Source organism: Lutjanus erythropterus, chromosome 13, assembly GCF_056507025.1.
Source record: "Lutjanus erythropterus isolate fLutEry1 chromosome 13, fLutEry1.hap2, whole genome shotgun sequence".
NCBI lineage: Eukaryota > Metazoa > Chordata > Actinopteri > Lutjaniformes > Lutjanidae > Lutjanus > Lutjanus erythropterus.
Genome location: NC_139329.1, coordinates 23639749 through 23653786, shown reverse-complemented (window position 1 = coordinate 23653786; position 14038 = coordinate 23639749). Strand labels below are relative to the sequence as shown.

The window sequence follows — 14038 nt, the reverse complement described above, 5'->3', positions numbered from 1 at the left end:
CCTCTGCTCAGGTTTAAGGTGGTGGAGCTTTGATGAGAACTATTATGTCACTGGGCAACACCAATGAGTCAAAAACAAAGTCACATGTGGATGCAGCATGGGTGTGCATGGCCTTTGAAAAAACCTAACTCAAATTAATTTATTCTAACCAACTTGTGTTCATCATGTCTTCATATACCAGTAGGGTTTTTTCATGTCAGACATTTTGACTTGCCATTTAAAAAAAAAAACATACTGAGCCAACATTAATCATAGCTGAGTCCCATTTAGCTATATCAGCAAGCCGTAACATAGAGGCAGCATACACTAATCCCTTGATCTGTGACACTTGAGTAGAATGTGGCCATTGATATTATTTATACCTGTGCTTTTCCTGCTGTGGCATGTGAAGCTGCTTTAAGATGATCCTAAGTCACCCAGCAGTCATTTACCAGCATGAATACCAAGAGCTCCGGAAAATGGAAATTTAAACATCAGAAGATTGTTTTGTGACCTGTTTCTAAGGTCAAGAATTAACTTTACTTCTTAACATCTGTGGTAAAACTGGAAGAATAAAGGTTTGTGTTTAGTGTAGTGTAGTCATTTCCAATAGAAGTACTTATCTCTGATTAACTATATAAATATTATGATGGTGTGAAATATGGGGGGGGGGGGGGGGGGCAACATTTTGTGGGGTCTCTCGATTTTTTTATTTTTTAAAAATTACATCTCTTACCACGAAAACATATTTTTAAAAGCTTACTATGCCCAGTGTTCAGTATCCAAATTGCAAATTCAAAAATGTGAATACCAACATATTGAGGAGTTACTTCGTATACCGCCATTGAATACTGGGTTATTTCTGATAAAGACTTCTTTCATGGATGGCGCTGCTGCAAATGGTCCAAATGTTGTATAGTTTAGAAAACAACCTCAAAAGCAGTGGATTTTTTTTTTTCCTGCTTCTGCATCATGGTTTTATAGTTAAACAAATACAGACTAAAATGTATATTATTGATCAAATCTGTGTAAGACTTTAGCATAATACAGGGGCACAAGGCAGAGGGACCTCCGGATAGCACCGAATATTTTACACTCTGCTTATGATCATAATAAGGGACAAAAATAAGGCACTGAGCACGTGTCTGTTTAACAAGGTTAATTTTATCCCACCCCTTTAACCGGCCGTGTCCAAGTGGAACCCTTGATATGCGGGTCTCTCGCGAGATTTTCACGTTACTTCTTCATCGTGCACGCTATGTAAATCCATTATTGGTTATGATGTGACAACGTTTTTTAAGATCTACTTGAGTTTAAGGGAACACATCACTTGGTTAGGGATGGGGAAATGTCATGGTTTGGGTTAAAGGTATCACTCTCGCGAGAACTGTCGCAAGTCTGGAGGTCCCTTCTAGGTACGACCGCTGTAGCGTGAGACTGGCAGAGAGTGCGCATTTGCTGTGACAGCAAGTAACGTAAGCCAGTCCGCTAACTTAAGTCGTTGGGAATTTAACGTCGTCAATACTGGTCTGCTGCACAACTAAATACTTTTAAGAAAGGTCCGAAATCGACAAACCAGGTACGTTTAGTTACATAACAGCTTGATGCTCACCAGTTTATAAACTGTCACCTGCCGCGTTGAAGTGTCTGAGGTGAACTGATGCTGATCTGGTTGCTAGCAGCGCGTAGCAACGTTAGGGGTCGTTGGTAACGTAAATTAACTTGTTAGCCAGGTGAGTACCTACAGGCTTCTTCAAGTAAATCATTATTATTATCAATCAATGCCACTGGCCCCTTTAATTTTACGTTTTGCCACCATGTTAACAAGCTTTCTTATAATTTAGCTATATTTTATTATCTAACTAACATTTCTTTTCATGAGCATGTATGCTAACTAGCTAAACAATGATCATATGTGTCTTAATGTGTTTGTCACAGTCGCAGCCATCTGGCGCTAGATTGAGAAACAGGCGTTAGTTGAAACCCAGCTACTTCATGCCATTAACCATGCCTTTGTAACATATGATGTTAGCTATTAGTAACTAGCTGTGCAAATGGGAGACAAAAGTTAAGGGTCTTTATTTGGCTTGGCTAAAAGTGGTTTCTTAAAAACACGTTTTGTGAGTTTGAAGTTGTCATTGTGAAGGTCAGGTTGTCTGGATCGATATGAATGCGGGTATGTCTTGAAAAGGGTCAGTGCACCCAAAATCAGGATAATCCACAGATCTCGGAGTAAGTTTGTACCGGGGCAGTTTGTTTAGAGCTTGTTCAGAGCCGATTAATTTTAGTCCAAAACAAATTTCTCAGTGGGACAATAACGAATAATTAACTTACCATACCTTACTTGATTAGGCTAGTTGTCAAGTCCCAAATTAATTTACAACTATTCTGATAATTTCTTAATCGGTTTGAGAGTTTTTTCAAAAGAAAAAAAAGTCAAAAGGACTCCAGGTTCTTAAATGTTAATATTTTCTGGTTTCCTGACTCCTCTGTGACAGTAAATGAATATCGTTTGGTTGTGGATGAATCAGTTAATCTAGAAAATAATCACCAGATTAATTGACAATGAAAATAATTGTTAGTTGCAGCCCTAAATTTGTTTGTTTGAAAGAAAAGAGAAGCTGTTGCATGTAACTGAAATAGTTAAATGTTATTTTTAAATTCTATTCACCTCCATTGTATCTGGGTCAAGCCAGAAATCTCAACTACATGAATGGATGGATACAACTAGAGGGAGGAATTGCATTTTGGGGATTTATGTGAACCAACACTTTGAGTGTTGGACGCTGGTTTAATTCACTGGTCTGCATGTCTTGCATAAAGGTGCTGTCTTTTGGAAATCCATGCATTCAGTTAAACATGCTTCTCAATGATAAGTTGATATTTTGTGAGAAGAATAGAATATAATGAGCATCTACTAGACACTGACAGATCTGCTCAATTTCACCAGCCGCTCAATAGTAATAATTGTGTTTGAAATCTAACATTTTAGCAGTATTTGGCTGATGGCTGGTGCTAATTTCCCACGCTGGCAGGTGATGCTGGCAGGGATAGTGTAGGGTAAAGTATCATCAGAGAGTGTCAGCTGTGTTTTAAAGTGCATATACCTTTGCTGGTGGCCAGGAAGATGATCATGGGGTTGATGCAACGCAGACTGCATCAGCTCGGTTCAAGTAACCATATTATTAAGTCTGTAAGGTTTTTTTCTTATTATAGGCTACTTGCATAATGCGTCATGCTGATAATAAACAGCCTTACATGTGACCTGCAGAACAATGTCATGGAAATGTATCTTTATTCTTTATTATAATTTACACAGAAATGAGTTCACAAATCAGACAAAACTTCCACCAGGACTGTGAGGCTGCCATCAACAGACAGATAAACCTGGAGCTCTATGCCTCTTATGTTTATCTCTCTATGGTAAGAAAATGCATTGCATCTTTTCAGTGTGTGTAGCTCAGTGCTGTTTGTATCTTTGAAACTCTTTGACAAAATGGGTTTCTCTTTTTTATTTGTGTTGTTTTTTAGGCATACTATTTTGAAAGGGATGATAAAGCCCTACCAAATTTTGCAAAGTTCTTTAACGCTCAATCCAAAGAGGAGCGAGAGCATGCAGAGAAGCTGATGAGTCTGCAGAACAAGCGGGGAGGCAGAATCTTTCTACAGGACATCAGGGTATGTACGGATATTTTTTAATGCTCAACTAATACAGTTACAGTGTGCAACAGTATAATTTTGGGCAGTTAATATGACCAATACCTGTTTTCTATGGAGATTCACAAAGTAAATCTTCTTCCATAAAGACCTTTTGATGATACTTTTTAAGTTCACCAGTTGGGCTGCAACTACCAATTCATGATGCCATTGTGAATTCATTTGTCTGTTATTTTCCTAAAATAAGTATAATATCTGTACATATGTATGAATGGTCATGAATTATTTATGTCTGTCATAGAAACCTGATAGAGATGAGTGGGGGAGCGGCCTTGAGGCTTTGGAGTGTTCCCTGCAGCTGGAGAAAAGTGTAAACCAATCCCTGCTGGATCTGCAGAAAATGGCCACTGAACACAATGACCCACATGTAAGCAACAGACTTCAGGCCGATGTACACAGCATTCGGCTGTGTCATGCTGCGGCTCCATCATGGCTGCTGGAGACAATCTGCTGCCCTTCTAGCCAGTGCTAGCAAACCCATCTTTATTTGCATTTAACTTTAAATTAATTTTAATCCTGCATTTCATCTTTCTCCAGAATCACCTACAGTGTCTTTTAAATGAGCGGCAAACTGCACATGAAAAAATGTTTAAAAATAACTCTGGACTATATTAGAAACTTGGCTGCTAAAAAAAATGTTTCCAACAGACACTGAAATGTTGACAGAGCTACGACTGAGCCGGAGTGCAGCTGAATGTTGTGCACATTCAGCTTACGAGGGAAAAAAAAGACATTTGGAGGATCCGACAGTCTAATAAGAATAACATTCTGTCCTTTTTATCCACAGATGTGTGACTTCATAGAAACACATTATCTGGATGAGCAGGTCAGATCTATCAAGCAGCTTGCTGACTGGATTTCCAACTTGCGTCACATGGGAGCCCCTCAGAATGGCATGGCAGAGTACCTGTTTGACAAACACACCATGGCTGAGGAGGGCAGTTCAGCTACACTGTGATGCTGATGACCATCCTCCTCACTGCTGCATGTCGGCCCACCTATGTCCCACACATGTACTGCATGTAACACACATATCGCTGCTTTATTTATGTTTGTTAGCAGACAATCAAAGGCAACTTTTGCAAAAGCCATAGACAGCACTGGACCTCTGAGAGATGTTTTCTAGAAATAAAGTCTGAGCAGACCTTTAATTTATAGTTTGTGCTTCTTGATATTTTACTGATGTTTCAGTGTTTCAAATGATGGTGGCTAAAACACTACAGTTTAATGTCTGAGTTGAAATTTGAAATACTTTTTTTTTTCTTTTTTTTCAAATATTTGCTTCTCTTTGAGCAATAAGTGTATTGGAGTTTGACTGTGCTAATCGAATTCTTAAAGGCTTTTATAATACAGTGATGTGGAATTCAGTTTGTAATATTCTTATATATGAATTTGCAAAATACTTTCAGATTTTCTGAGTGTTGTATTGCATTCCACATCTTTCAAATGCAGTATGATCCTTTGTCTTCTGATTGACCATCTTTCTTTTTTCTATTCTAAAATTTTCATGTTTTTCTACACTATATGGTTCCTGCGAAGATGTTGTCCCTGAGGCTGTTTAAAGAGACCAAAGTCCTCAAACCTGAACATTCAGGTTGTCCATCATTTTAGTACCTGTCCATGTCCATGCTTGCATTGAACTTACTTAATTTTCCATCTTGAAAGAACAAAGTATTTGAATTAATCTGCACATGAAATATAACTTTAAAGAGCAAGCCAAGTGACAAATGATAGACTCATTTGTCCTAAGGAAAAAAAATAGCAGTGGGGTATGTACATCCAAAAGGCTTTTACAGGTGCTGGATCAAAAAAACAACCTGAAGGCAAAAATCAGTCAAAGGATCTACACACTGCATTGATAGCTCCCACACTGGAATAGATAGCTGGGAACTATCGATGTAGTGTGCAGAGCCTTTGTCTGATTTTAGACACACTGATCCCTCATTTATTTGCAATCTATAGTCAAGAGACAATATTTGCTGTCATTATTTTCCATTAATATTTCATTAACAAATACTCTTACATTTTTTATTGAAAAAATTACCACTGTCCATTTTTCTTATTAGTTCTTATTAATCTATATTTTCTAAAAAAAAAAGAACATATCTGATTATTGTCTACTGAGATCATAATTACAACACACATTACTTCATATATTTATTGAATATTTTCCACATCAGCTTTGTGTTGCATTGCTCATGTATTTATGGATTAACTGCACATGGTTGCTGTATAAGCTTACTGTACAGTAGCTGCTATAAATTAAATTTCATGTTATCTGAACATACTCATGGGGATAAGCAGGTCAAAATGAATGAAAATGTTAAATCAGTGTTTTCTTTGGGGTACAGATTGCTTCTCGCTGCTGTATGACTTATGAGTATCTGTAATTGTACATATTGTTTCCTTCTATAATAAAATAGTAATGAACAAACAATCAAGTTTAGTTTTTTATTGAAAATGACAAAAGAAACATAACATATGATATTTAATATTTATGAAAGAGTACACTGATGGGAACAATGCTAAAAAAAATACTAGTTTGTTTTAGACACATTTTGGCATCTTTTCTGAGTTACGGAAGAAGCTAGGGAGTATTTTTTACTTTTCCTTCACACGTTGACGGTTAAATCTCATAAGGTGCTTTTTGCATTACAAGTAGGTTAATTGTTCTATAAGAGCTTATCAGGAAGTGGAGATTAACTCAGTGTTTGCAACAAATACTTTGCTGTTGTGTGTTGGGCTCCAGAGGAGATGTAACATAGATCAGTACCTGTTTGTATGAAGTATTTCGATGTGATACAAAAACAGTCTGTCACACCTTATTTTCTCAGTCCTGCTCCCGCCCTCCTGCTGCCTTGTTCACCCCACCATCCACCAAAACGCCCAGCAGGTCCCCTTCAGCCAATGAGATTCCTGAATCGTTGGGCGAGTTTTGCTGATTGGTTTCTTGCTGCGATGATGCTGAAGTGGAAACTGTGTTCATATTATTGCTCAGCCCGCCGTTGGTTCCCCCATTGCTTGCCCTCATGTTGGCACTGAAGTTCCCATGGTTACTAAAATTACTGTGACTCGTACCGTTGCAGAGACTTCCCGTCGTGCTAGCGCTGTTGGTGCTTGTTGCATTAATGCTGGTAGAGCTGCTGTTGGGATTACTGGGATTTGCTGCCGCTGTGCGAGTTGGGGGAGTGAACGAGAACACCCTTTCTCCTCCGCTTCCTGCCGCCCGAGCACTCGGGGGTCCGGGCTGGCTGTCAGCTGATGGGAGGGTGTCCAGAGTAAGGCGGGGAGGTAGAGGGCGGCGGGACAGCAGGCCCTGTCCAGGTCTGAGTTTAGATATCGGGCAGAGTTCAGGTGGAGGGTCAGGGAAGGAGAAGGTTGGGGTACTCTGCCCCTCACTGTCCTCACTCAGCCAGGGGAAAGCAGAGGACGGCGGTGGGGGGATGTGGTTGGGGGTGTCGGGTGGCAGCACCTGTGAGCCCACCATTGGAGGAGCGAGGGAGCTGCAGCTGCGGTCCCACTCATTCTGAACTCGTCGTGCAGGTCGAGGACGGGGCACGGCCGGGGGCACACAGTGGATGGGTGTTTGTGGGCAGCTGTAGAAACCCGGTCTCTCATACAAGGGCATGGTAAAGAAGTCTGGATCTCGCTCTGGGTTCAAAGGCTGGCGGGTTTGACTCGGAGTTGATGCTTCTGGATGCAGGTACAGAGGGAAGCGGCTTAGTGGAGCACCAGGACGACGGCGCAGCAGAGGGACCCGTGAGGAGCGAGGAAAGTTAGGGGAGTGGACACCAAGAAGACGACCTAGCCCTCCAATCAGTGGGGTAGAGTAGTTGGCTTCTTCGTGCTCTTTGATTTGCTCCAGATTGGACTGAAACTCCATTTCCTCCTTAGGAACACTAATTTAGGTAAAATAATGATAATGCATTTCATTCATTGTCACTTTTCAAAGCACTCAGCACTCAGTATCAAGGCATTGTAAAAGCAACATACCAGAAATATACAATAATACTTTTATGCAGTAACTCTGGTTGAGATCGAATCAGACTGAAAATGGCAGTTCAGAAAGGTGTGTTTTAAGACAGGATTTCAAGGTGGCAAGAGTGAAGTCAAGAGAGTAATTTGTGTGAGAACAAAGACTGAATTTGGAAAAAGAAGTGAGCAGGAGAATGGAAGTAGGCTGTCATCTGCATAGTAATGAAATTGGATTCCACATCCCCTAAAAATATGAGCAAGAGCTAAAGAAATCTAAAATTTCCAAAAAGCTGGACAAACTGAGTCTAAAAAGAAGCAAGAGAGGTTCCAGTGATACCAATAAAAGCTAATCTCTCTACCAAGATGGACAAGGCATTAGATGGTTATGGGATGGGTAGCTAGCGTATTTAGGAATTACTGAACCTGATATCCAGAGCTGAGCCCAGGAAGGAGGGTTTGCGGTGTTCAGCACTGGCAGCAGTGTAGGGAGGCTGAGGTTCAGACTCATTCCAGTACATATCCCTCTCAACCAGTGGCAGGCTGTCGTACATCTCATCCACAGACAGCAAGGACACCTGGAAGACAACAGAAACCACAGCAAGCAGAACAAGACCGTCTCAGTCTGCGGTTGATGGCTTGGTTTGAATCCAAACCACTGAATGTAAATGGTCTCAACCTCCCTGTGTACAAAAATGAAGTAATGATATCTCAGATACACACACTGCTATCTTGTCCTGGTGGCGTCATTTGGAGCCAGACTCTGAGCAGTAGTGATCAAAGATGGAAGCGGTCGTGTCTAGACGGGAACTCCTTGAACTCTGCATCGTCTTTATGAGTACATGAGCACAGTACTGGAACAATATCCAATACTAGTATGAGTATTTGTGCATTCATACTTTTTTATAGACTGGAACACACAGCAGAGTTGTGAGGAGTTGGGGAGGGAGGGAGGGAGTTGTTGTTGTGTTTTTTTGAAGCATACTTTGATTTTTTTTTAATTGGCACATGTCCCTCTGCTAATATGTCCCTGTGCTAACATAGAGGAGGTAGGGCTTATGACCTACACTGCAACCAGCCAACAAAGGGTGATAACGATGGTTTCAACATTTGGGAGCTGTTATGTCGTCCATATGTCAATGATCCAAACCTGTAAATTACGATCAACGAGCCAGTTTGTTTCAAAGTCGTCATCATCTTCACCAAAAGGATTGATGAGTTGTTCAGCCACCTGAGACCAGGAACAGAAAGGACAGCCACGGTACAGCTCAGAAATTGATCAAAATGAGTGTAATTTTAATAACAGCATCAGTTTGACCAGAGTAAATCTGCTGTTCCTCACCTTCAACCAACCAACATAGAAGAAAAACTGCAACAGGGTGAAGACAGGCAGGTAGAAGTCAATATCATGACCAGGGTACCCCTGAGCTGGATCCAAGAACTGACGACCAATCAGACAAGCCAGGAAGAAGCTGTAAACTGCTACTGTCGCCACCTAGTTGAAAGAGATCAGTCAAATCAGGAAGTGTTTTACAACTACTTCTGAGAAAATGTGACCTGAAGTGTTTGCATTGCTTTTTTGTGATTGGATTGCGTTTTGTTTGGCCAGACTGCTACTTGAAATCAAACTGAGTTAATAATTTTCAGGTACACGATTATTGCGTCTTTACAGATTACCAGTAGCCTAATATTAGCTCAGTGTCACTGTCATTGGTAGTGTTATTTATGCTACCATCAAGACATCTACTATATTTCAGTTCCAGCGCAGCATATCAACAAAACCTGAGTATAGACAAGAGGCAGGCTGATCCAGTCATAACCGTACAGCTTCATACACTTTGCCCGTAAACTATTCAACTCCTGAACAGAGAAAAAAAGCAGGACAGGCAAAACCAGTTTATTAAAAATGCTTCTAAAAATTGCCACAAAGTGAAGATGTTCAGGCTCTTAAGTCCTGCAGACTGATAATACATGAAGACCTACAGTGAGAATGGCTGTCAGGGCCACGTCGTTGTTGATTCGACCTTCGGTGCGAGCCCTCAGAGCCAGGCTGACGAACCACATGCAGGGAACCCAGAACTTGTTGTGAGGAGAGGGTAAGTCCTCCAGGTGCCTCAACTCCTCAGACGTCATTAAACCTGAGAAGCACAAACACAGCATGGAAAGGATAAATGATGATGTGTTGATTCCCTTGATACAGTTTCTTCAGGACTTTTAAAGGGGAACTTCAATATTTTTCAAACTGAACCCTATTTTCTCATGTTTTTGTGTCTAAATGACTAATGGGAACAACAATTTTTGAAACTGTTCCACCATGCTGTTTCTCCCCGCTGCTTCTCTGATCTCTGACCTCCCTCTCAGTCCTCTCCCAAGATTTTCACATCTAATGCAATGAATTAAGGGTTTATTTTGACCAAACCAGAGTTGGTGATTGCTGGAGCAGTAAAAAAGACAAACCAAGACAGTTGTGGTTTACAATAATAAAATGTACTGCTTCTGTAAATGGAGTCTGGTGACTTTGACAAGAACAATAAATTGGCGGTTTCTGGTTACACAAAGATCTTCGTCTTTTACAAAAAGGTCTGTCACTGTAGGGATCCTTTCCATCATGCTGTGAAACACTTAAAATGACAATCTGAGCCTGTCAGTGGCAATACAAACTCCAGATGTGAGGACGTACATTGACAGTGCACAATTGCCCTTCAGGATTATATTGCAGCTCATTTCAGCTGCAGCGCTTTCGCTCAATAGTGGACCAGTTTCAAAAATTGTTGTCCCCATTCATCACTTTGATACAAAAACATGGTAAAATAGGGTCCAGGTTGAAAAATATCCAAGTTACCCCTTAAATAGTGCAAACAGAGCCAGCAGCTTTGGATGTGGATGTATGTGATATGAGTGGCAGCTTGAATTTTGGTGGTTTCATCGCCACGTCGTACCTGCCTGCACCAGATGCTCCATGGTTGGAAACCTCTTGTACACAGCAGTGCTGACAGAGCGGTAGATGAGCACACCAGAGAGGTTGGCGTATCGCATCAGGGTTCGTCGAGTCAGCCTGGAGGCCTCGTCAGCTCCACGAACGTGACCGCCCACTAATGCTGCCAAGCGGTCTGGCCAGGGGACGTTCTCAAACTGGCCCCACCAGCGGGACACAACCAGTGTGACATAGAAACCTGGCAAAGAAATGAACAAGAATTGGATTTCAACCTCTTGTGATGTTTTCCAAGGACACAATTTAATTTTAGATGCAATAGCCTTGAAATCTAAAAACAATAAGCCTCAACTCACCTAGCACAAATGACACAGGGATGAGCTCTGCATAGCGGTCACAGTATATTGCCAGCTTCTCAAACAGCCTCTTCTGATCATCATTTAACATAAACCTGGTGAAGGAAATATTCATTAGTTAATTACAACTAAAACACGAGGAGGGAAGCCCCGGGAAAAGGACTCTGGTCTAACATAACCTTTGCTTTAGGATATATGGCAACATATCGCTCTCACCATTACAAAATAATATCTGCTCAGTTTGATGTTATAATGTGAAAAGTTTCTTGTTTTGAGATTATCCTTTTGACCTTATAAGACACTATTTTTCAAGTTATTAACACATATTTTGTTTCTGATTTTTATAACATGCCAAAATTTATATAAGTATCTAAGTTCTCTTTAAAACTGGCCAGATGCCCTCCTGCCCTGGTTTTACTCGAGGTTTCTGTCTGTTAAAAGGAAGGTTTTCCTCGCCACTGTTGCCAAGTGCTTGGTGGGTGTCTGTAAATAACAATATAAAGAGTACGGTCTAGACCAGCCTTATATGAGAAGTGCCCTGAGCACCGTCCTGTTATGATTTGGCACTATGCAAATAAAATTAACTTGATTTGACATAAAACACGAAACATTTATTGCAATAACAACATAGCAACTTTTTCTCATTATAAGATAAGTTGGTCTGTTGTTCCAACAAGAAAATTCCACGTGTTGCTGAAATAAGAAAAATGTTGTGTCTTGACAAATAAATTGGTAGGTGTGTTTAGGAGTAAACAGATATGTATATGACCATATATGAACAAAATCTTGTTAAACATGAAATTAATCTTGTTAAAATGACAACATTTTTTGTTATAAAAAAGGAACTGAGAAAACCATGTGTCATGGTGCCAGCAATACGTAACTAACTAAACCTGGTGTTCAGAAACTTTTTCATGTAAAGGACCCCTAAATTTGACTTCATCATATGGGTAGATAACTGCAAGTGGTGTACTGATACAGTGATATTATCTTGTTACTATAGTTATGTTTACGTGTTTTATTGGCAAAACTTCTAGGAACAAAAATTAAAGTTAAATTTACAATCCCTAAACTATGGATCCCCTGAAGGCCCCTCAAAGACCTACAGTGGCCCCCAGATTCCAGCTCTAAACCTTGCTAAGTTTGTTGAGGAAATAAATACTCTTAAAGGACCAGTGTGCAGGATTTAGTGGCATCTAGCAGTGAGTTTGCAGACTGCACCTCATGTCACTGTAAACTAAAGCATGCAGGAGAATTTACAATGCCTATGAAAGTTGCTCAAAGCACAAAAGCCTGTATCTAAAGCCAGTGTTTGGTTTGTCTGTTCTGGGCTACTGTAGAAACATGGTGGCCTCTGTGGGAGGGGAACCGTTCCCTCTATAGATATAAACATCTCATTCTAAGGTGATAAAAACACAATAATTCTTATTTTCAGGTGATTATACACCAATGAAAACATACTTATATGCTCATAAACCTTATATAATTAGAGCTGATAAATCCTTCTGTGCCTAATATTGTCCAATACTGACTTATCAAAGATAGATAAGTATCTGTATAAATGTCAGCCAATAAGTAACATGATACTGGAGCGGAGAAATGCAAAAGAAATGTTTGAGGTAATTTAGAGAAAGTGTCTCTATTTCATAGTTTCTCCACCAGAGAGCACTAACATGTTTGTTTTTCAACTGCAGAATATCTTGTGTGGAATAAACCTTTGTCACAATTCCTCAGTAACTAAACTGAAGTGATCTTTAACAAAAATAAATATCACTATCATATTTTTACAACTCTGAAATATCTGTACCAGCCTCAAAAATCCAATATGGACCAGGCTGAAGGACATTAAACATGACTAATGTAGCTCACAGTGTTTCCTCTGAGGAAGTACCTATAAACAATACTGAAGAAGTAGTAGAGAAGAGTAAAGATGATGAGCTCTCTGTAGAGCAGTTTATAGATGCTGCCCTTCCATCGCAGAAGCAGGTTAAAGAAGGTCCCCAGACCTGCATCAGCAACCCTGCGAGAGTACGTTACTGTCATTGCTGCTGCTGCTTTTTGGCCAACTTGCTGGTTGACTGTGGCGTGACATGAAGGAAACCAGTGTGATGTTGTTCTCTGGGGTTCGTCTGACCAACCTGGATCTCATAAGGCCAATTTGGTCACATATCTACAATGATAAAGAAGAATAAAAACAATGGTGTTACTTGTTTGGATTTATATAGAAAGTAGAGTTTTTATGATCCTAAATTACACTGATTTTACAGTATTTTACAAATACAACATGTGAGAGTCCCAAAAGGTCAATTTCCCCACTCAAACACAAGGCTGTGAAGTTGTGGTTACTTACCACACAGTCTGAAAACGTCTGGCCATGGTTCTCGCTGTGGTTCGAGATGCGTGGCGTCAGCGTCCGCGGAGAATGTTGTAGAAAGGGAAGCAGGAAAGAAAAAGAGAGCAGGGGACTCCTACACCTCCGGTCACTTGATGTGTTAATCTGTTTCTCCAACAAAGCTGCATTGTGAGGCCAGGTCCTGTTAATCTGAAGCACCCACACTGCCACAAATAGGTTGGTCAAAGGCATGAGCACTGAGTTCTTGTGCTTAGATTTTGGAAACATGACCAATTTCAGCAACTTATCTAACCATTTTCTTCAAATTTTAGTACATTTTCTCTGCCTGTAGCTGAAATCACAAACACACACCTTTTAAACACATTCTAATTTATTGTTTTCAGTAAACTACTGGAGGAAAAGTTAACTATTTTCCATTTAAAGCATCATTCAATATTTGGTGATGGAAAACTGTTGATCAGGTGAGACTGTGTGTGTGAGACCCCCTCTGCTGGAAGAAATGTGTCCAGTCGGGCTCTAACTGGCCAGAAGGTGTTAGTGATTAACCCTTCCTGTCTAACCAGGAGACCAACAGCAGGGCGAAGTGCACACTGAATTCAACCTGCTGAACTCTCAATCCTCAGATTATCAAGGCACTATTCATCAGTTTATACTGTTTTTGATGCACAGGCGACAGCTAGGGATCAGTTTTGAGCACTTTGGTGAGTATATTCTCTGTATTTTCTCAAC

At 40.4% G+C, this 14038-nt stretch overlaps 2 protein-coding genes across 5 annotated transcripts; one reads left to right on the top strand and one right to left on the bottom strand.

Annotated features, from left to right (window-relative positions):
* Positions 1–1330: 1330 nt before the first annotated feature.
* On the top strand, positions 1331–5046 carry fth1b (ferritin, heavy polypeptide 1b). 3 transcript variants are annotated; one of them, XM_084734614.1, is made up of 5 exons: positions 1331–1558; positions 3299–3402; positions 3511–3657; positions 3938–4063; positions 4484–5046. In XM_084734614.1, the coding sequence occupies exons 2-5, from the start codon at positions 3301–3303 to the stop codon at positions 4652–4654; spliced, it is 546 nt and encodes a 181-aa protein (XP_084590740.1). In that variant the 5' UTR covers positions 1331–1558; positions 3299–3300; the 3' UTR covers positions 4655–5046. The 3 variants fall into 3 exon arrangements, with proteins under 3 accessions (XP_084590740.1, XP_084590741.1, XP_084590742.1); XM_084734615.1 differs by lacking the exon at positions 1331–1558 and adding an exon at positions 1659–1712; XM_084734616.1 differs by lacking the exon at positions 1331–1558 and adding an exon at positions 1976–2211.
* Positions 5047–6133: 1087 nt separating this feature from the next.
* Positions 6134–13121, bottom strand: best1 (bestrophin 1). Of its 2 annotated transcripts, XM_084734998.1 has the most exons (9): positions 12848–13121; positions 10957–11051; positions 10608–10841; positions 9652–9806; positions 9451–9528; positions 9011–9163; positions 8819–8899; positions 8095–8246; positions 6134–7595 (listed from the first exon to the last, which is right to left on the bottom strand). In XM_084734998.1, the coding sequence occupies exons 1-9, from the start codon at positions 12997–12999 to the stop codon at positions 6527–6529; spliced, it is 2169 nt and encodes a 722-aa protein (XP_084591124.1). In that variant the 5' UTR covers positions 13000–13121; the 3' UTR covers positions 6134–6526. The 2 variants fall into 2 exon arrangements, with proteins under 2 accessions (XP_084591124.1, XP_084591126.1); XM_084735000.1 differs by lacking the exon at positions 9451–9528.
* Positions 13122–14038: the final 917 nt, after the last annotated feature.